The sequence below is a fragment of the Columba livia genome, chromosome 1 (genome assembly GCF_036013475.1).
Source record: "Columba livia isolate bColLiv1 breed racing homer chromosome 1, bColLiv1.pat.W.v2, whole genome shotgun sequence".
NCBI lineage: Eukaryota > Metazoa > Chordata > Aves > Columbiformes > Columbidae > Columba > Columba livia.
In genome coordinates, this window is record NC_088602.1 from 153,007,280 (window position 1) to 153,030,378 (window position 23,099).

Consider the following 23,099-nt stretch of genomic DNA (forward strand, 5'->3'; position numbering starts at 1 on the left):
TGAGCTCAGGGGGACATTCACCCCACCAGAGGGGCACAGGTGAGGCGAAAGGGCCCTCAGCTCTTCGTGTCCCTCTCTTCCAACTGCTGATGCCCCACCAGCTGTTCAGTGCTGCTGAGGCCAATAACAGCACTAACAGCCCTGCTACCATGGAACATTGTTCCAAAACACGTCTTCATTAAAGTTTTGCCTTCATCACTCAGTCATGAGAGCTTTCTCAAATCATCCTTGATGTTCTTAAGTTTTAAATTACATCAACCAATTTCTCTGGACTAAAATTTGCCATGTTAATACCAGTCCTAATCCAGACATATTTTCCTACATTTCTTCAGAAATGAGGCAGAAAGCACTTGGTTTGGAGGAATGCGCATTTAAATGTACTCTGCATTTCAAATTTTCTCTTATGCCCACTAGGAAACAGGTAGTATCTTAAACTCGAATTTGGGAAAGCATAAATCACTGTTCCAAATTTTCAGTTTTTGTCACAAAACCGCACTAGGATCAATGAGAATAGAAGCATCCCAGTAACTTGTATTCCAGTTGCAGTTTATAAGCACACTCAGGACAAACTGGCACATTCTTTTTTCTCCACAAGGGAGAATTATGAGAAGGATGCTACTCTCAGACTTAGATGACACAGAAGCGTCCTAAGCATCATCATAGCTGAACAATTACAGAACTGAACAGCAATTTATCTCTCCACCAAGGAACTGAAGTGAATGGACAATCTTTTCGTTTTTTTTTCCAGGAGGGAGGTATTTTTTTACAACTGCATCATTTCAGTTCAGAACATCTCCATCCTATCAGCTGAATGTCGTGAGAGGGCATGCAGCTACTCTCATGCAGAGAGGGAATTGAACAGCGAACAAAAAATGTCTTTAATGGGAGCTGCCACTGAAGGAGTAGGGAGTAGAAAGGCAGTAAGATTTATATCTATACACACACACACAATATTAAGGAGGAATTTAGTGGTCAAAACAATCAGGCACATGACAAGGTGACATTCTGGCACGTCTCAGACCATCAGCCTTGTACAAAACAGATTTTCACAGCAGCAGCCAGGATGCCAGGCAGGCTTCATACAGACACTTCTGAATTTCCCTTCCGAGCACGGTACGTAGTTTTATAAACATACGCTCCAAGAAAGCACTGTGGCCAGTGGCTGGGGGAAGAGAGAAGGGCATTAATTAAAGGCTGGATTGACTTACTGCAAATAATAATGAGGTAATAAATATACTGCCCTGTTAACACCTGGGCTGTAACCTGCAGGCTGATGATGGACGGATTGCCTCCATATAGCTTCTGGGACTGCTTGGTTCACTCTTTGTTTTCATTGTAGACGATTTATTACCTGCCATCCTACTGCATATTCATTCCAAAACTCAGTCCCGCCTAGAAGCGTGCCTGAAGCCTGGCAGCAGCTACTGCTGATGGAGAAGCACAGCTTCGGCAGGACGCTGAGCCCCAGGAACCTCCCACAGCTTGCTGCTGGTGGGACAGCCATGTCCTACAAGCCTGCTCCTCAACCCCAACCAAGTTCAAGGGAAGGAAAGTTATGTGTAAGAAAGGTGGGGCTGTTCTTGCTTCTTTCAAACTATTGATACTCTGCAAACAGAGCTGGCCAAATAAGTGGAGAACTGTCAGTATCAACACTCAGATGGGTGGTAGCAGGAGAGATGGCCTGTCAATCGCAAATCAAGAGATGGGTGTTGCTTAGATACGAGGCATGAACTCCACGTGTTAGAGGAGACAGTAGCGAGAGAAACAGTGGCTACGATCTGTGTGTCATTTATTTCTGAGCCACCGTGTTTATTTCCACCACTCTGCGAGCTGAGTTACACTGAGAGAGCTGCAGCAAGGCCTCAGCCACAGCAGTCAAGCGGCACAGGGCGGTGCCTGAAAAATCACAGCACTCCTTTGCAGACAAGGCTGAAGGATGAAGGACTGTCTTCTGAGATGGCTACGCTTCCACCTGGCCATGGGGGAGGAGGGAGGGACAGCACTGAGAGACCACATCAGGAGCCAGGGAGCAGGCAGCAGGAATGGGATGTACCACGAGGTGCAAGGAACAACGTGATTGTATCCCTAGGAGATAAGCGAGAGCAATGTGTTCATGCACTAAGACATGGGTCCCAGCAACGTGGAGAAACAGCGTTTTGCAGCGGGCTGTAAGTTGGCTTGGGCTTGTCCTGTCCACCCCAAGAGCCTCAGCAGAGGCTGCAAGCAGCGCCATGCCCAAGCAGCAAAAGGTGCTTAAGTTGCAGTGGTCCAGGAAAGATTTCTTACAGTATTCCTTTAACCCCTTAACTCTAACATGTCTATTAAAAAAAAAAAAAAAAAAAAGGACTGAAAGAAAGTTCTATACTTCTAGGCTGATAATTGAAACCAAATCTGCTGGCTTCGAAGCTCATTGAGGAATATAAATGTGAAACTGGGAAAGAACTTCACTTCTCACTACCAAAGACATATCTGAGACAAAGTACATTTTGTAACATCAACAATCTGTCTCTTTCACAGGCTGCAATAATTCTTGGATATAATCTCTCCACTTACTTATATTTAGAGGCCGTGAAATGATGAACTCAGCTTCTATCTACGGCTTTCCGTTTTCCAAATAGCACTGACTGCACAGGGACCTCTTGCTGATAGCACTCTTCTTTTGAACCCTACTGCTAAATTCATTCTGTTAGCTACACTGGAGTCACCCGCACTGAAACTCCATGGGACAAATTTGACATTGGATGAACATACTACCCATCTTAAATGCTCCTGAAAACGGACTTCACCCTAAAAGTGTTGAAAGTGGGCATGGTTTTGCAAACATCAGTCAGAAAGATTTAATAGTATATTGTGCACCTCTCTATCAGGACAGCTCGCTTTGGACTTATTTGCGATGAAATTTAAAAAGCAAAACAAAGCAGAATGCTTTTGCCCTTTCTCCAAGCTTACAGGATGCTAAAGTCAGAGCAAGTCCCGAGGGGGTTGGATTTTTTCCCCCCCTTAATGGACTACCTCCTTGTGGGCTGATTCCATTTGGTTTACATGTAACCCTGGGGTAAGGATTTTAGTTTGTTAGTTTAAGAGGGGCGGCCAATCTCTTCGCACTGGAACCATTTGAATTCTCCTCATGCCTTTGCTCTCTATCAGAGCAATCTCCTAAATTAGTTCCAGTATGTTGACATTCCTTCCATCTGGTGTCTTTCCATTCAGCGGTATTTTTATTACTCTCCTAACAGCCGCAGACAGAAGTACCTTTCCACTGCTACAAAATGCTCTTTTATTAAAGGTCAGCCAAATCAAAAGAACAAGCGAGTTTGTTTTTAATTTTGGAGATGCAGACTAGAATAACCTTTTCATTCAGAAAAGTCATGTATGACCCAATTGCCTCACTTGTGTAATAAGGCACGAATTAGTCTTCAAAAAGACATGTGAGTACTGAAAAGTGATTTTTGCCTTAGAAATTCAGCCCAATGCATCTTCTGTGTTCTTGACTGCCTTGAAAGCTTTACAGCTCCTTGGCATGTTTTTCTTTTTGTTGGGGTTTCTTTGTTTCTTTTTTTTTTTCTTTTATTATTTTGTGACTGTTTAATGTATTAATAGAGCAAACGTGAAAATATCCAAGGTCCAATGTAGAAAACCACTTGCAATCATATGCATACATTTATGCATATGCTTAAGATAGTGAGATATAAAGTATGTGTTTAAAAAGCTAAGCTTGTGGTAAATTGGTTTCCTGAATTATGGCTTTATTTAGGCAAATCGCATTGCTTCTTAAATTAAAGGAATGTACTTAAGATCCTGCAATAATAATTTTAAATCAGGCAGCATGTTAGAATTCACTCCCCAGTGAGGAGATTAAATCAGAATGAGAACCATTATCCTTGCTGAAGTTGTTTCTCAGAGAATAAGGATATGGAGATTTTAATGGTCTCCTCTTTAAAAAGGAAGGAAAAATGAGAGTCGCTAATTTGGCCACAATAACATGTTACACTAATTGTCTTTTGTTTTGACAAAGAATACAAGAGCTAATTCCCCCCCTTTTTTTTAATATGATTACAAACTACTGAGGAACTTCAGACAAGCAAACATTTACATTGCAGTGGGAGGACTGTGTAAATGGAAAGACAGAAATAAATGTCATCGTTGTTTGCAATCACTTTGACATCTGAATTGAACTTGCCAGTGATATCACGCATTTGAGTTCATGTCACATCTGACAAAGTGTTGTTTAGGTGATCATCCTGAAAGACAGGAAATTCATAAAGGTGGGGTATGGTAAATAAAGAGTTAAGTTTGTTTATACTCCTTTTCATTACTACTGCCAGACTCTGGAAATATGACTTTATGTTCTTGGACATTATCAACTGAAAACAATGGAAATAAAGCACTCGAAGGTCAAAAGCCTACATAATTAGAGGAAACCAATTAGAAATGTGGCTACGTAGTGTCACTGCTGAAGTACTTTGTCTTGGCTAAATGAAAAAAAAATCGTTCCAGGTTTCCATATTTCATCATTATTGTTTAAAGCCCAGTGGCTCTTGCGATGTTTTAAGGGACTTGATTTTTTTCAAGTGTTTTGGACACAGAAAGGATGAAGCCAGTAGGCACCAAAGTTTGTTTTGATTACATCTGAAAACCAGGAGACAGCAGAGGCTGGGACAGAGGCTGGGACAGAGGCCAGGGCTGCCTCCCCAGCACTGGCAGCCTGTTCTGCACACACACAAACCCGCCAAGGGGCTGAGGTGCCCCCTCGGTCCCTGCCTGCCCCATCCAGGGGTACAGGCCACAGATAATGAAGGAGGAACCTACCCGAGCTGGCGCTGCTGGGGGGCCACAGATGGTCAGCAATGGCTCGTGTCTGCACACCTCACCAGCTGCCACCCAGGCAGATTTTTGGCAAGGTGGCTGCTTTCGCTGTCAACACGGTGACTTGATTGACACAACTCAAAGAACCTCACACTGGGGACAGGCCTACGTGTGTCTGAAACGCCAAGCATGCATTTGCTTTTTGTTGCGTGAAGCCTGGCACCAAGTGTGAGGTTGAAGATGTGTTTGGCAAGTAAGAGGAGTACCATGAAATACTGTTCCACCTCTCTTAAGACACTGTCAGATCTTCTTCCCTTGGCTTTGGCATTTGAAGGTACAGAAGGGCTGACCCAGCTTCCTGATTAACCAAAGCATGCAACCTAGCTTAAGCCATTGCAGGCTCATAGATACATGATGGAGAATCCCTGTGCTTTTCCTTAAGAGCATCAAAAACATAACCTAAAAAAAAGATAAAAAAATAAAACAAAAGAAGTCCCTCTTACGTGGGAAATGCACCTTTTGTGCCTCGTTGCTGTGAAGGGTCCAGCACTGTTCTAAACATCCTGGCCCAAATCCAGCAAAGCATTTCAGCACATCCTTTCCTTCGGTTACTTGTTCATAGTAATGCCATCATATTCCATGGGCACCAAAGTCTGATCCTAATATTTATTCATTCTTCAGGAAATATCTCCGTTAAACTCTTTCTGCAAACACATTAGCTAATAATGTGTTTATTTTTAAGTGCATTTTGCAAATGGGCAGACATTTTTCTGTACAGTTATGCTGACCAAGGACAACTCTTCCAGCACAGAAACACTCACGTAGGCACTGTATTTTACATGACAAAGACTCAAGAGCTCACTCCTGAATGTACCAAGTGTAACTTCAGTCCCATGATTGGTCCAACACATGTTTAAATGTTTGCAGAATCAGGCCTGATGCTCTTTCCCTGGTTTAACTTTTATAAAGTATTGCCAGATGGGATAGATTTTGCACTCAGGCTACCCCTGGAAAAACATCTTAGCTCTCAAAGGTTTTATTATCAAATCCTTTAGTTTTCAAGGCAAAAAAAAAAAGAGGGCAGAGGAAGGTGGGGTGGGGGGGGGAGACAGACAGATGAATGGACAGAGGCATTATTCTATAAATTAAAATTTATGTGCTGAAATCAGAACACTGCCAGCAAAGCCAGCTTCATTTATCCAGTCCCTTTCAAGGAGTTTAAAGTCACTTGAAAGAGCAATTCCCTCGCAGCCACGCTCCACAGACTGCCAATTACAGCCCTGCTGAGAGGATGGAATTTCTCTGGAGTCACAACTGTATGTCTGCCCTCACAGTAACGGGCAAGGTATGCGCCTTTTGATTAGGTTACAAAAAATATCTCTAAACTGGAAAGCTTTGTTTCCACACATCTGATTCTGCTTGATATCAAAAAAAAAAAAGAAAAAAAAAAAAGAGGAAAAGAAAAAGAAGAAAAAGATAACCTTGTGTTTACATGAAGTTGACAAATTCAGAGGTTAATTGCTTTTAAGCAGGCAGGTCAAAAGGATACCTAAACAATGATCCTACTTAAGGAAAACACGTTTGTAAATACAATACAAAGAGCTTTCGAAGATATCACTGGGAGATACAGCATTGTCCATGCTAGGTAGACCTGTGCAACCTGGTACCCACAGAAAGTGCTGTCAGACATGCAGTGTCAGTCTGAAAACCTACAGTAAAAACTAGTCAGAGAAGAGAAAAATATCTGTGGGGTGGCTTCAGCTTAAAAGTTAAGCATCTGATCTAGGTTAGTCAGCTAGACTTCATCTACAGCCAACAGGAGCCTCCAGTATGTAATTTATCCCATCTATCTGAAAAAAATATCTCCCAGGAGGAAACAAACCACCCTGTGCAGATGCTGATCTCTCTAGAGTGGACAGGGAAACTAGACTTCTACTGTACACCAACTGTCTAAATGTTGGATGGCTTAAATTTGGTGAGATTAAGCCCATCCCTGAGGACTAACTTCAACATATAATGTCAGAGGATACCAATATTATCACTCTTTATTCACCACTCAAGAGGAACAGCCATGTGTTTAAAATCTGACTTCAAGAGGATACAAATAATTCAGTCCTAGATGTAGACCCTTAACTTCCCTAGAAGTACTCTTCAGCTTGAAATGAAGTACACGCTTAAGGATCCCTGAGCTCACATCCTGACCTCTGGGCAGTACGTAACTGCTCCTCTGGATTCAGCTGCACAGCCACAGGTCTTCCCACTGTGACAATATCTACGTTACAGAATTGGCTGCTAAAGGCCGACTCTGACTGCTTGGAAAGGCTGGACAAGCTGTATAGCTGCTATACCTCTGCTCTACATAACTCCTTCCAATGGACTACAGTCCAGCCAAGAAGCTGACTTCTACTACCCATTCTCTCAGACCAGAAATTAGACGTACGAAGCCATGAAGTGCTGCTCTGCTTTCTAGAAAACGAAAACAAACTAATAACAGAATGGAAAACTTCCCAGAAACAAATGAAAAAACTGCCTGCAAGTTTGTCATTGCAAAGCTCTGCTGCTGACTGATGGACCACAAGAGGACCGCAATATCACCTGCCGTAGGCACTCACCCTCCTGCATCGCAGAGCTTGACTGGCTCTGCTGCAGAAGCACTGCTCCTCCTTCCACGGGGCCAGAGGGAAAGCTCTGCTCCCATGGGACTTTATTGTCTGCTTCTTAAAAATGCTGTAATCTTTTTAACTTTTACAAATGTTTTAACTCAGTAGAAACTATTTAAAGTAAGGATAAGAAGGGAAATTGGTCAAAGGACCGCAGCATGCTTAATCTTTTTTCTTTCTGAGTTCCTGTGCACATTTGAAATAACTTTTGTTCCATTTGCAACCCACATGCTGACACAGCATCCCTCCCCTTTTCTGTTCCCAGATCCTGTTATGAGTTTATTCAATAAAAAGACAGATATTCATCTCTTTTTAAGTACAAGAACATGCTTTTGAATAACTCAATACGCGATACTGTAACAGTATTCCAAGCCAGCCCTTGTTTTAATCATTCGTATCAACTCTCTGAGCGGAGCTGCCATATACATATCATCACCTTGCGCATTTACCTCACGGGCATGTAAAGACGTAGGGCTAAATTTGGGCTGCCTGTTCTGCATCTAGGAGAAGAGGTGATCCCTGAGGACAAGACTGCACGACCTGGCTCCCTCCAAACCTCAGGAATCCACACCCCAGCTGCCCTCCTCACAGCAGCACAGCCCTCGGCCGGTGTCTTTTAGCACGTACCCGGTGCAAACATCCCATCTAGAGCTAGGCTGTCACTGGAGGAAGGGAGGAAGGAAGGAAAGAGGAGGAGGGGGTTTTACTACAGAGTGACACTCTATATATATATATACAAACAAACAAACAGGCAAATGAGGGAGGAATGCCCCTGGCTTCCTGCTCCTTGCTGTGGGACCAGGGAGCCGCTCCCAGAGGCACGAATTAGCACAGGCTTCCCGGCTGTGTCCCAGGAAGAAAAGGGTTAGAGGGGGAAGACAGGATGAGGAAACAGGAATGATAAAGCAACCAGACTGACAGGAAAGCGTGGAGAGGTGGATAGGAAGCAGATGCTGGGATTCAGGGGAAAAAAAGCAACGGTGATGGAACCAGCAAGACTAACCAACACATAAGCAAGGACCAAAGGCTTAGAGCAGACAAGACTGGTCTCGTGCAGTCCAGCGAAAAAAATACAGAATTCAAGGACTGGTTTAGAGGCTGGGGACATAAGCAGACATTGGGTTGATGCATTAGTGACGGTGAAATTAAACTGAAGTGTCCAACAGGAGCAAGGAGATGAAGTGATACATGCAACGATTTCCCGCCTGCTACAGTGGGCACTGCACTTAAGCCACACATGAAGAAGCTCCTCCAGGCAAAGGGGTCTCTTTGATAAGGAATGGGTTACACTGGGAGTAAGAGTTTGTCTGGTGCATGATCTCAAGAAACATGAACATCAGGTCTACAAGAACATAACAGAGCAGTCAGCGAGGAGAATCGCATTCACTAACCTTCATATATGGTGATGATATGAGGGTGGCTGAGGGATGACATGATCTCAATCTCCCGTCTGATGTGAACCATATCTTGTTCATCCTTAATTTTGTCCTTACGAATGGATTTTATTGCAACCTATAAATTCAGGAAATCAAGCATTATTCTTGGAACTGAACAGATGCATGTAATCCAAGAGTTCAAAAAAATACATACAGATGTTAGATGTTGGCAGAATGTGAAATGACCAAAACAAAATACAAACCTCCATGCCCCAGCTCCTTCATTTTATAGGAATAAATACACTCTCATTACAGTGATGGGTGCCATGAAGTTTTAGGGTCTTCAGGTCTTAGGACCTCACTGAGGGGAAACATGGCATCTTTTGGAAGGATCTCCATTTTAGCCTTAAGTATTCTCCATCTGAGGCAAATGGCAAAATTCCCAAAAGATTTTGATGGGAAGTACATTTGCTAAGATATGATTGCATCTGACAGTTTCAAACAGAAGTTTTGGAGACAATTGCTCTGAAATAAGCTTGAGACCTGTGATGAAACGGAGGCTGTTAAAACGCTGAGGATCACATTAACACAGGTTGCTTCAGGGTCCTCTAAGGCAGGCAAACTGCTCAGGACTTGTGACTTATTTAAAAATCAGAAGAAATAAATCTTTGAAATTCACATCTAAACTCGTCCTCATATAAACCTAAGGCTTTTAGGTCCGGCACGGCACTTATGCAATCGCTGCAAAACCATATCCTTCCTGCATCCTTCCTCAATCAGCAACCTTTTTTTTTAAGCACATCGTGTGACTGGGTATCTTTCCAAAAGGCAGGGTGGGAACAGAGGAAGTGATAGCTGAACTTGCAATATAAATTCAAATTATAACAGTCCTTGTGAGTGTGTGTATGTGTGCTGCCTGTGAAAAATGGGCTTATCTGAGCAACGCCATAAATAATCGCAGAGGTCAGCTCATGGCCTACGAGAAATGCAGAAGCCAACAATGGAGAGAAAGAAGCTGGTGGGAGAGGGAAGGTGAGGGCATTGTGCATACTGAATGGCAGCACGGCCTTTTTATACTCAATATTTACCCTGCTTTATTTTTGTAAGCCAGAGTTCAAGGAATAAATTACCAGCTAGTTGAAAATCAACAATAAGTCTTTGAAAAACACCACTGACCTGCTGAGATGACCACCCTTTTATGGGTAAACAACACTTTTGTCATTCTATGCGGCCAACTACTGCGGACCTCTCCTGGGAAAACATTTGTAAATCTGTGATTCCCTAGTTCTTTCAGAAAAAATAATAAAATTGACTGCCTACTTCAGTAATTGCAAGTGGCATGACCTGTAGTCTTTTCATTATATGACGTAGCATCGAGGATATTGAAGAAAGAAGGGAAAAACTTACAATATTAGAAAATTGAAATGTACATGAACAGGAGCTAGTTTAAAGGATCAGGTTTCCTACAAGGCCTTCAACTCTGAAAAGCAGCATTGTTCAAAAAAGCATTAAGCACATCCCCCATACCCTCGAATTCTCGAAGATTTCAGCACATGCTTAAAATTAAGCTCATGCTCAGGTGCTATCCTACTTTGGGACAACAGAAAAAAAAAAGTAGTGCTCAAGGCATAAACTGATTTGCATGACAGAACCAAAATAATTCTTTACTTCCTCTTGACCCAAACATTTGGTATGGAGATTTTAAAAGTAACAACATAACCATGGTCTTATCTACATGGCGCATAGCTCTAGAAAAGCTAATACAACAGATTTAAACTGAACGAGTGACCAAGATAATCTCCAAGTAATTCCAGAGATGGAGAAGGCAACCAACACTAAAGGTGAGGTTGGATTTTTCTCCCTTCCCATGTTTGCACTGGGACAGGCTGCAAACGCAAATACACCCTGTATACAAGAAGGATGTGGGTGGCTCTTGGAGCAGCATGTGCATTCCTGCAAGAAATAAATATAGACATGGGTAAAAACACATTTTTTTATTAAAAGACAGCCTTGTACTTGGCTCTGAGGAAGAATTTAAGAATGGTTTCATTGTCAAATATACAACGAGGAGCAAATTCTTCACCATTCATAGCTGGTAAAGTAATAATGACACCCCAGAGGGCACACCAATCTCCTACTAACCTGACTCTGTGCTTCGCAGGCAAGATTTTTGTAAGTCTACACATAATGAGTGCAAATGGCCTCCGTGGAATAATTGCACACGTGAAAACACGTATTTTTAGATACCAAAATGCAAATGTGATTGAAAAGTGTGGCAGCACGCTGTAAATATATGTTTGGATTAATCTTCAAATGTAGACAGATCTGCTGCTTGGGAACATACTTTTCAACACAACCAGAGAATTTACAGTCTCACAACCCATGTTGAAAAGTGGTTAAGGCATCTAGAAGCCTTAATTTATAAAGACTATTCCTAAAAGTTTAACTGAATTTTGAAGAGGGTACTTAAACTCTCCTGAAAACATCACTTAGCAGTTGCAGGGGTAGAATTCAGCAGCGTACTTGAAGTTACTTGGGATTCTGTTAGTGACATCCAGGCTGCAAGATCTCAGCCCAGCATAAGAAAGCATGCCAAACACATCTCTTGGCTCTTAATATTCAAGGCTTCGTGTTTCCTCCCTCTGCTACTTCAGATCACAGTAACTGGCATTTAGAAACAGGGAAAGACACTCAGCAGGTGTGAACTATCTTAACTCCAGGGGTGTCCATGGGGTGTCCATGGATCCTACTAAGCATCCACCTGCCCATGCTCGGACCATACCTTGCAATCCTGACCCACAACCAGAGTGCTGGCGGGGAGGCAAAGCCCCTCAGCCAGGGCACAGCACGTTCCCAGTATAAGCTCCCGGCTTCGAACATTCACATGTACTAACAAAATAATACCACTATTTGCATAGCAAATGAGCACGCTCAAAGCAGAGTGCTGCTGCTTATTAATTAGACCTTGGGAGGCAAGTGGTGAGACAGCACTATTCACCTGCTTTTAGGAGATGAGGAAATCAAAACAGAAAGCCAACTGGACTCCCAAAGGATACAAGGACAGTACCATCTCAGAAATCACTGCCCGCCTCTCGCTCCCAAACAGTGCAATGTATCACAGGAGCACCCTCCTTTATTAACCATCTCACTACTAAAGGCTAATTCCCAACACCTTTCTCCACATTCAGTTGCTATTTTTCCCCTCAAAAAGAGCCTCGGGGAAGTGAAAGATTCAAAGGCACTTCAGTAAATGCTTTTAACCCGGTGCCGTCTGCCCGGCAGCCTGCACAGTCCCCAAGCGGACAGGCTCAAAGGCCACCAGGAGCGCACGGCCTTGCTGGTGACCGGGCCTGAAGGGCCAAGCGGCGAGCGACAGCTGTCAGCAGAATGTCGCCGTCAGAGGCGGCATCCCAAAGGGAGATTAACGGAGCAGCGAGACAGCGTTCCTGACGGCTCTTCCCCTCTCAGAAAGGGATTTCCGCCAGCCAAGCCTCCTTCACCTGCATCAGTCTGCTCAGATTGTGTCAGCAAGGGTACATGGGCTTAAGTCTACTGACATGAAAAAAAACAACATAAATAAGAAAGCAGTGCAGGTTTGCTTTTTTTTTTTTCCAGTATTTGACAGAAACGTTATGCCTCACGATCACATTTTAAGTACTTACTATATATTTAATTGTTTTCATATCTCTGAGCAAAATATCCCTAGCTGTATGTTGTGGTATCAGGCTGTAAAACAAGTCTCTCTTCTAGGTATTCTAAAATATCAATATTGGAATTTATTTCATGAAATGTGTTTTACTCAGAAATATACTCCAGAAAATACATCGTCAAAGTGTGCTTATGCTCTTAACACCAGACAGAGCTGGCTCCGTTTTTCAAAACCCTACTTACAGGACTGCTGCCAGATATGGTACATGATAAACCTGAACAACTTAAAACTAATAAGAAATAAACTCAGTTGAGAAATACCTTCTGAAAGAACTTGTTTGTTCATTCTTTAGATCCTTTTCTTTCTTGCTTGCCTGCTTACTTTCCTTGCTTTCTCTAAAAGCAACAGCTCCACTATGTGCAACATCAAAATTTATTAAGGGTCACAGCCCATGAATCAAGAGTAGGGCAAACACAACACGCTTTTTTACATCAGCTACACTAACTACCCCAAATATTCCAGTTCAAGATTTGCAGAGAAAGTGCTGCTAGTCCCTTTGGTACTCTCAAAACACTGTACTTATAGCTCTACCACACCTTCTCAATATATTTTACTGGTTTTAAGACTTAGATAATTTAATTACAGTATTTTTAGTAACTTTACTAGTGCAGGAATTTGTATTTTTCCTAGCTTCTTGTCTTAATGAGAATTTCAGATAACTCCAAGACCTTGCACTCAGAGAGAGCAATATATCAGATTCTTAATAATGAAACCTAAAGCCTCTCACCCCAACGAAATAGGTTCAAGTTCACCCAAAGCCCCTACAAACACAGTATCCAATCTGCCAAAACACTTTAGCACATGCCTAACTTCACACATGCGAGCAGGCCATTGACTTTCGTGAGACAGCTCGCACATGTGAAGTTAAATATACGCACAAGCACCAAGGTCGCAGCTTGAAATTTGGCCATGTGATGGTCCCTCCGGGGATCAACACTGGACATAGGCACCAGAAACATCCTCGGTATCTCCTCTGCAGCTCTGATGGCAACACGGTCCCCCGGATGGGGCCAGAGGGGGAGAAAGGGGCACCAGAGATGGACTGAGACCACCTCCACCTGCGCCACCAGCTCTGGTACCAGCCTCTGCTCAGAAGCAAGTAGAGAGAAGAGCATCTCCAAAACATACAGCACAGGGGAGAGAAGAACCTCTCGTACGTTCAGGTTTTCTAACAGTTCTGCACGAGCACAGCCCCCGCTCCACCGTGGCTCTTGCCTTCCAGAAGCAGATAGGAAAGAGGGAGCACAGCTTTTGGCTTCCCACCCCTCCATGAGTCAGCTTGCAGAGTCTGCTGGGCAGGAAGCGTGGAGAAATAAGCTGCTCTCTTCAAGGCTGCAATAAATTACCTGTCTCCATTTGCTGGAAAGAGGATTTATACTCGCTCTCTGAACTGCTGTAGAAAGATTATTACGTATTTTCCAACACACTTCATGCTTCTATGCTTTAGTTTTGTACAAATAGCTTGAGTTAAACTATAAATACTTCAAAAAGATGACAGTTGCAAAGTTTTCTGTACATTCAGTCCTATCTGTAAGAGAAATGCCTCTCCTCCTTTACAAGCCTTTTGGCTGCTAGGCAGAGCAAAATGGGTGGAATTTTCTTTTCACAGAGGCAAATCAAGACCACTGTGTACAGAAAAACATCTGGAAGTTTAAACATCTGGCAAAGGTCACAGCAGACAGGAGGTGTCCACTTCCATATCAAATCTCTCTGTCTGCTGAGTCACTGCTGGCATCACCATTTATGGGATGAGCAACAAAGCTATATTTTCACCGAAGTGTAAAGCTGTTTCTCTTGATTTCAGGAAGTTAGTTCATGTGTTTATTTTAAACAAAAGAACCTACATTTGCCTCATTTCCAGCTGAGATGTGCGAATATTAACAAAGTTAGAACTAGCCTCAGTGCCAAAAGTCACAGATTTTTAAATCGGCTGGTGCTGTAACCGAGACTGACCACCTGAATGACACAACCCGCTAAGCCTTCCCCCGCAGTTTCTGCATGCAGTACATTCAGTCCCATTGAAAACAATCTTCCACTCTTTATTATCTATCAAGGCTATTTTTAGGACTGTGGCGAGATATGAACAAACTGCTTTTTATTTTCCACCATGGAGGCTGTGACTTTTAAGCTGGTTCCAGCGCTTGTGCATACCATCCGTGATCAAGCAAATTCCAATGGGCTCTTGCAATACTACTGTGGACAGTCAGGAACATGACATCAGGACAGAGAGTACAAGCCCCCAAGGAAAGGAAACCAGCTTGCTGCCACTGGGAGATATGTCAGAAGTGCAGCTTAAATTATTAAAAACCATGTTCTTTGGGTGAAAAAGGAGGGGAGGGTTAAACGCACATAAATTTCTCCTTTCTGAAAGTTGTGAGCTGAGGCTGTCCCCACCCAGCAATGGGAAGTGGGTGAGCCCAGCCCGTTTCACAGCTCTGCTTCCTTTCTTGGAGATGCCAAGGTGGAAAGTGCGATGAATCAAGTGCCAACAGGGGTGGGGTGGTAAAGAATAGGTGGCTCATCCAGGGGGAGAAAAGAAAGGCAGAGCAGAGGATGTTTTGGGGTGGGGAGAGAAAAGGCACATTGTTCTTTCGCCAGCTCCACAGAGCTGAGTAAGAAGGAACAAAGTCTGGCATGGTATTATGTTTTTTTCCAGGGGAGTCTCTGCCTATGGCTCCTCGCCCAGACATCGCCAACACAAGAGGAAGAGAAACAAAGCTATGAAATTGAGTGGTCCCTGAGGCTGCTGCAAGCAAATGATAAGGAGGGGGATGTTGATAACGCAGTTGCATTGAAATGGCACTTCCAGAGGTTACATAAAGGAGAGAAAGGAAAGGCATGGGATGGGCTGAATAACTGTCTATCTGGCCTCTGGATCTTCCAGGTGGAAAGAAGGAGCCATGGTTGGATATCACTACAGGGAAACCAAGCATACAAAGGGTTCTGCAAAGGTATCCTCATGCAGACTTCTTGCAAGCCTGTTCCCCCATGAGTATATCTTTGCTGTGTTCAGTTGCTGGACAAAAGCTATCTTGGGACTCTAATCCCAGGCCACATGCAGTAACAAACAGCATCATGCAGGACGTGCATTTCTAAGAATGAGCTTCTGCATGGTCATAGAAAACACTTAATGCACTCACTGCAAAGTTGGACAAAAGGCCACTGTGAATTGAAGCAAAACTAGTGCCTGGCGTTGCGCATTTTGCTAACACATCTCAGAGAGCACTCTCTTTCAGAGGAAGAACAAGGTTGACACAATGCCATTGTTTTGGAGATGGTTGCTTTTCAGATCCTAAAAGCCAGATCATCTCCATGGTGATGCTGCCTGGCAGATAAGCACGCAACAAAATCCTTATTAATTATTTATCAACGGCCCAACTCTATTGTTTGATACGTTGGCAAACTAGGCAGCAATCAGAGGAGCTGCTCAAAGCAGTAAACAGTGCCATCTGCACCCAGTGAGACGCTGATTTAAATCTCAGGGCTTCTGCCCACTACTCTGTTCCATTGCATGGTTGTTCGTGTCACGGATGTTACCCACGACAAAACGTTGCTATTGTTGTGACAAGCCAGCAGCTGCACACATAAAGGGCAAGGATGCACGTGCCATGATGCACCTTTCAAGTTCATCTGCTTTTAAGAGGCAAGGATATTTTTTACATCTGCCTGACTCTGTATGGTAAAAACATATAGCAAACATCTGTGCCTCTCTGCTCCATTCCTCTTGTCCAAATGTATCACATAAAAAAGACTATGATTCTAAAAATCAAAGCTGATTTACTGCCACTATATCACTTACTACCTGTAGAAAAACTCACTCTTGCACCAAGGCACTAGAAGTCCCAAGTCAGTATGATAAATGTTAAATCAAAATTTTATTTGCATAAGCTGAGGCACAATGTGCAGTGCCTCTTGTAGAATGAGGGTATAATTACCTCAGGTTTAATTTTCCTTTTTTGGTTCTGCTGGACATAGCTGCTGTTATAATAAAATATCATAAACAGTTCATCAATTGAAGAGGAATTAACTAATCACAAACACTAGGCAAGGGGGTTATATCTTCTTTCTAGTTCCCCCTTTATTCACAGAGAAAAACACGCCTGTGCAACTAAGATTTAATAAGCAGTAGAAGGCACCAGATGAACACATTTATGCTGTACATATACAAAGTGGGTGCCAGGAGGAACACGTACAACACCCTTCCTCCACTTCTTTCCTCACCCCCGCATACGGTGCCTGTTAACAGGATTTGTGAGCGCATTTCCTGAGTAACTACTGCCTTACTGGAGAATTTACATCCCTTCATTGTTTGGTACCCGCTGTCCTCAGCGGGTATATGAAGCCTGGCATATTTACACCACGCATTCTCTGGTAAATTTACCTGGCAGGCCTTTCTTCATTTAACACTGAGAATCCTGGCCTCCAGTCATCCTTGCTACCAGATGGATCTTACAGCTCTGCATTAATCATTTCAGGAGTGATTTACCACTAGGAATTTTAAAAAGCAATAATCTAGTTTAGCACAGATCTGATTTCCAATAGCATTTAAAACCACACGTTAGCAACCTGGTTATTGATTCTTCACTGTGAGGCAGTGAATGTTGAAAACAGGGAGAAGGGAGGGCTGCAGAATTCAGAAACGGACAGTCCGCTGATGTATGTCAGGAATCTACCAACGAACGTCTCCCTTCCCAAAATAAAAGCGTTTCACACAGCATTACTGAAATTCTGAGTCATAGGGCTGTTTGGTTGTAGAAGAAAGATCCTACAGGTGATCACCATCCCTAACAACAACAAAGCGTTGCCCACAGTGCTGCCTCGAGTTGCCCTTTCACGCCCCTCCTCACTGTCCCAATAGCAGCCACTGCAAATCTGCACCCACTTCAGTCCCCTCTGATCCACAGCAAAACAAATTTGCCTTGGTTACAGCAGAGGTTGTAAAGGATTTGCTAAAAAGCAGAGATGTGACAAGACGAGGTTATTAAAGATGTTTGCAGCCATGGGCTGCCCTGCGGGACTAGAGCCCAAGGCTGGCACCCCAGGACAGACCCCATCCTGTGCTGACTCAGAGAAAAGAGTGGGACTGCTTAGATTTTTTTCTTATTCGCTTCTAAACATAACTCCATATCCTTCTGAATATCCAAAGATGTAATATTTAATACTTTTAAATGTCCATAACTGAGCCTGCAAAACAAACAAACAAAAAAAAGGCAGTCTTATGATCTAATTCTGAAGGACTAAAGAAAATAGGAAAAAAAAAAAGGCTAAGTTGAACTTTTGGGGCTGTCATGCACTGATCGATGGAACACCATCTCTTTTCCAAAGTCTAATAACCCACAAATATCCCATCCAACTACCTTCAAGCTTTCAAGGGAAGTTCATGTTTTGGCACATAAGAAATTATATCTGGAAAGAAACTGGTGTAGGGGATTTCCCAGAGGCAACAGAGGTTCATAACTGTAATTAAAAGAAAAAAAATGCTTGACAACCTCAACTATGGATCATTCCCCCTTAATAGATGTTAACCAGCGCAGAATGCCGTATTCACTGAAAAGATGAAAACTGCATTTACAGTGAACTTCTGGTGAAGTTGCCAAGCAGATGTTTATTTCTGGCTTCTACATTTACTAAAGCCAAATGCTACACTGAACTGGGATTTCACAAAGTCTAACTGCTTTTCTTCCTGGTTACAATTTTGTTAGAACCAAAAGGGAAAGGTGGGCGGGGGGAGAGGAGGCGGAAACAAAAGAGGGGTGAAAAAGCAGAAAAAAAGAGCTGACTTCCCTTTCAAGTAGGAAAAAAACTGGTAGCATCTATTTCTATCATGTCTGTTTATATCATAGTTTACATAAGGTTAGAATTGTGCAATCATTACTGATTAACTTCCAAACACAGCGCAGGTCCGTCCAGCACATGTGCAAAAGAGGAAAAGTAATTGGAAGCAAATCCTGTGTCAGTCAATCTTTTAACTTCTGCAAGGCTGTCTGCAGACTGTTTAGCACTAATTAAATTACTGGCAAGTCAGGTTAAAGAGGAGTGAAAGAATTCACAAGCCCCAAGTTTACTGTTCTCAGTGTTACATGAGTATTACAGATTCCCCCTCCAAAAACTGCAAGATCGATTTCACATTAATTTTGAGGCTTGATCTCCTAGCTACCACAGCTGCTGATGTAATGCAAAATGCTAACCTGGGGCAGCAGAGAGGGACTTTAATTCAATGTTGGTTTTCATTGTGAATAAGCAGTGAACCACGCTGAAGTAATCCTCCAAAGCAGGAGTGCACACTGCTGAAGGCACTGATTTGGGGATGAAACACAAAACCAAGATTTTGGCTACTTCGTTAGAAAACGCCCTTTATAACTTTATAAAGATGAGAGCTATAAAGCCCCAGTGCCTGGATTGAGTTCCCGTTGAAAATTGCAGTCTCCTGTAATTCCTCCCAATAATTTAAATTGGAAATGGGGTAATTCACACCCTCTAAGCAACTGCTGCAAACTATTGCGATGTGCTGCTAAATAATTGCTAAATAATGGTAACCTTAGCAGTTACCAAAGTCCCTAAAGTGATTTTGCACATGTTTAGGTGAAAGATGCTGTATCAGTGCAAGGCTGTAATTCACATTAAACAAGGAAGAGTGCTGGACATTGTTTAAACTCTTTCTTAGAACTATTTTTTTCCAAGAAGCCACCCGACAGCGCATTTTCATTCATTAGGACGTTCTGCTTGGGGAAGTTGCGGGTAAATAAATGTAAATCAGCTTATTCCCTCTCTTTCATTAAATTTCTGTGAGTTCAGAGAAGCCTCAGAACCTCCGAGAGCTTTGCACATCTTTACAACGCCTCTTCTGCCACAAAAGTATAGTGTGGATCTTTAATTTTTCTCTCCTGGTTCTGCAGTCCTTCAAAGAAAAATGAAAGTGCTATTCCACCATGAAAATTACAATAGTACAAGGAAAACTTGGGAAGAGTCTTCATTTGAAGAAATGTCCATACCTTCAGGCACCACCCCACTCACTAAAACCCAGCATCAAAATGCCTGACCACTTCAAATTCCTAATTAAACTAAGCAGAATTTTGAAGTGTGGAGAGAGTTTAAAGTTGAGTTTATAGAGTTCAGGCTTTTGGATTAACATTGATGAATAGGGATTCATTGCGTAAGAATGGTGGGCCACAGAGATTCTACCATGGGAGGTACAAAAATGCATGTAAACAGCACAATTGGAAGGGTTAATAACACAGAACTATCAGAAGCACCTATATCTAGTGTATTTTTCTAAATTGATATAAGGCGGGTCAAAATAAAAACGTCACTTCCTGGTGGGAATCCAGCGAACCATAAACCCACATCCTATCTGGAAAAATACCCTTGGAAAACAAAAAGATTGGCCAAAGTGTGTATCAAAGCCTCACCCAGGTTATTTTGCTCCAGGGCTTGCAGATCACTTTGCAGTATTAAATTTGTTTTTGTAAAAGCACTGCTCCAGTATTACATTGTTCTGCCTGGATGTTACCTATTTAACAATCCCTTTTTGGAAGGGACCATTCTAGAATTTATGACAGAACGTGGTGGAATTGCTACAGAGGGAGGAAAGGAGCTTGCTAAAATTTCTTCCCCATCCGTCTCTGATGTCAGAGAAATATTTATACCCCTGAAGATAGAGGAAACTCCTGTTGCTCCCCTCTGTTTATCGAGAGTAAATTACCAGGGCCACCCTAATGGCTCAGTGGAGAGAGTAACACAGGAACAGCAACACTCTTGCTCCCTGCAGCCAGTTGGGCTTAGAACAGACGTGAGAGCGTGAGGAATGAATTATGCTTTCCTACAATTAAGTGGCTGGCGATCAAGCAATTCTGCAGCCTTAAATACGTAATTCTAACTTCTCCTGCTAGAAGAGTTGTTCACAACTGCCGGCAGTTGTTATAAGTAGTTATGGGGAGGGTTAATTTTGGAGGGGACAAACAGCAAAGTAATATTTTTTTTCTAGATGGAAAGCTTTTGGCAAAGAACTCCCCCAGATCCTGTGATCTCCAGGACTGTTGCCCCCTTCTTCAACACGCACAAACACCTTTTTTGGCACGTGTTTTGGCTGGGGTCAGTCGAACAAGGGAGAGTTAGCACTCAAGATTTGTGGGATCCCCTTGCCAAAAGCTAAGCTGCGAGGTAGGGCAACAGCAGCAGTGCAGGCTTCCCAGTCCACCCTGCCAGTGACCTTCACACAGACTTGGACATACCACCTTCCTCAGGGTGAGGAGCAATTCCCTCTCTCACTGCTCGGTCCAGAAATTCATCTCGGCAAATACCACAAATCATGTCAGACCGAGCAGGACTATTAAAGCAGTGCTGTGCAATGTGAATTGCTGTCCACGAGGGACCAGAGCAATAGACTGCCTAGCCCACTTTGTTTAACTTTTTACTTAAACAATCCTGAAAGGGGAAGCTGCGTTGCTACTCTGGAAATTACAACTTTAATCTCATTTGAACCACGCATTCCTCAGTTAAACTGCAGAAATCATTTAAGAACCAACTCACAAGTAAGACACTTTTCAATATTTCCTACATTTCCTGGAAAAGCATTACCTCTGATGCTGTGAAGTAGGTTTATTAATTCAACCAGGTTAAAGTTCTTCCAGTAGCCAAAATAAACTCTAATGTCAGGCTAATTACAGGCATTGCACTAGTTTTGCATTTTCACCTTCCTCAAAGCAACGACATGCAACAACACTAGAACATCAATCATTTCCAACTCGACCCCACAAACCATTTGCACACATTGCATCCATTGCTTACTTGGACTATGTTGCCCATGGCAGGAATCAATTGTGTTCTGTTGAAAATAATCAATAGTGCTTCACTGAAAATATACTGAGCTTTGTTTCCCCTTAACACTTACAGCTTCCTCAAGTTTGCCTTAACGCGCATGTTGCAGCTCAGAGGTGCCAACATTTACTGAGTTGTTTAAACATCGTTTAGAGTTTTGCTGGGCAGATAAGAATAATAACTTGGGTGTACAGTAAAACAAAGATATAGCTGTTTGTGCCAAACATTCAGTTTATGGCAATACTTCATAGGAATTATTCCCCATAACAACTGAACTGTCATATCCTACAACTACATCCCAGGCAACCTCCCAGCTGAGCTCACTACGGCTGCTGTCTGATGTGCTCAACATACAAACACCCAGAACTACCCAGCTGTTCTCTATGTAAAACATTTGGTTTAAAACACGCAGCGCTTCTTTCCAAAAAGCCATTACATTTGTTTAATGGACTCACACAGTTCAACTAAAATATCCTGGAGCAGACATTTGACTGCAACTCTACTCTACAAGCCCCATCTGCAAAAAGAAAAAAAGAAAGAAAAAGTAAATGAGAATGCTTTACATGATTTATGCTGTCTTTATGATCAGCCAGTTCATAAAATACAAGCTCTGCTCTACAGACAATAACACAAATCGCTTTCAAGTGTATTGTTTAGTCCTTGCCTGTGTTAAACAAATATTTCAATTGAAACAAAGGGCCAAACTCTACTCTTCAGTTTACAACAGTGTTAATGCAACTGAGAGCAGCATTTTACCCACGGACATCACAGGGGATGCAATTTTTTGTTTTACACTTGGAGTGAGTGAGTAATGACATCCAGTAATGATAACCAGTTACATTCATGGCTGCAGAGTTTTCCTTTCATCTGAGAAAGGCTGGAAGGAGGTTAAAGTACAGCATGAAATCCTTCTCCCCAGTGAATTCCTTGCAAGCAATGCACAACCTGCAATGAGGCACTTCACAGGTCCCATTACACCATATTTTCATCATGAAATGCCAGACAGGATGAACTGGGAGAATACATATGTTCCACCAAAACAGAGAGGTGGGTAGAAAACTCTCAAACTACATGTTGGGGAGGAGGAGGAGGAAGTAATTGTTAAAAAAAGATGGCAAGTCCCTGGTCTGGATTTAAAGGCACTGCATGGTCTAGCTGAAGGCTCTTGTTCCTCCCAAGTTGTGAGGACACAACGGTGACCAAGCGGTACCAACTGGTGATCAACACTGGTACACAGCAGTGACCAGGCTCCAAGACACAACAGCTGGTGGGCTCTGGAAAAATTGGCAGCATCCCTTCAAAGTATGACTACAGCCATGAAAGAGGACCTTCACTTGATGAGCAACTTTCTGGAAATGGTTACAGCCATAAAGGGAACAGAATGGCTCAACGCAGCACTGGAGCTGTGGTCGACCTCGGCATTTGCTGCAGCTCCACCACAGATTTTCCAAATGAACCTCAGGGAAACAATTTACCCCCTGGGCACCCAAAGTGCAGCTGTGACAACAGACTCCTACAAGAGACGGAGCTTAAGGCAATGACTCTTTTCATTATTTTGCCTTATTTCGGCACCCCAAACAGAACAAACGTGGTAAGGAAAGAAGCGCAAAGGATGCTCGTGTATAGGCCTGGTTCAAAATACGTCTTCCCAAGAAGGCAATGTGGATGCCCCTCAGTTGTGTCTCTATGCAGGTCAGCTCAGCCTGTATTGCCTCCAGCAAGTATTTTTAC

General features: G+C 42.8%; 1 protein-coding gene across 1 annotated transcript in view; it reads right to left on the bottom strand.

Annotated features, from left to right (window-relative positions):
• The window catches only part of NUAK1 (NUAK family kinase 1), a 51,173-nt gene that overhangs the window by 17,168 nt on the left and 10,906 nt on the right, over window positions 1-23,099 (bottom strand). Inside the window, exon 2 of the mRNA XM_005507605.4 lies at window positions 8,858-8,978. Within this exon, the coding sequence (XP_005507662.3) occupies window positions 8,858-8,978 (121 nt within the window). The remainder of the gene's footprint in view (window positions 1-8,857; window positions 8,979-23,099) is intronic.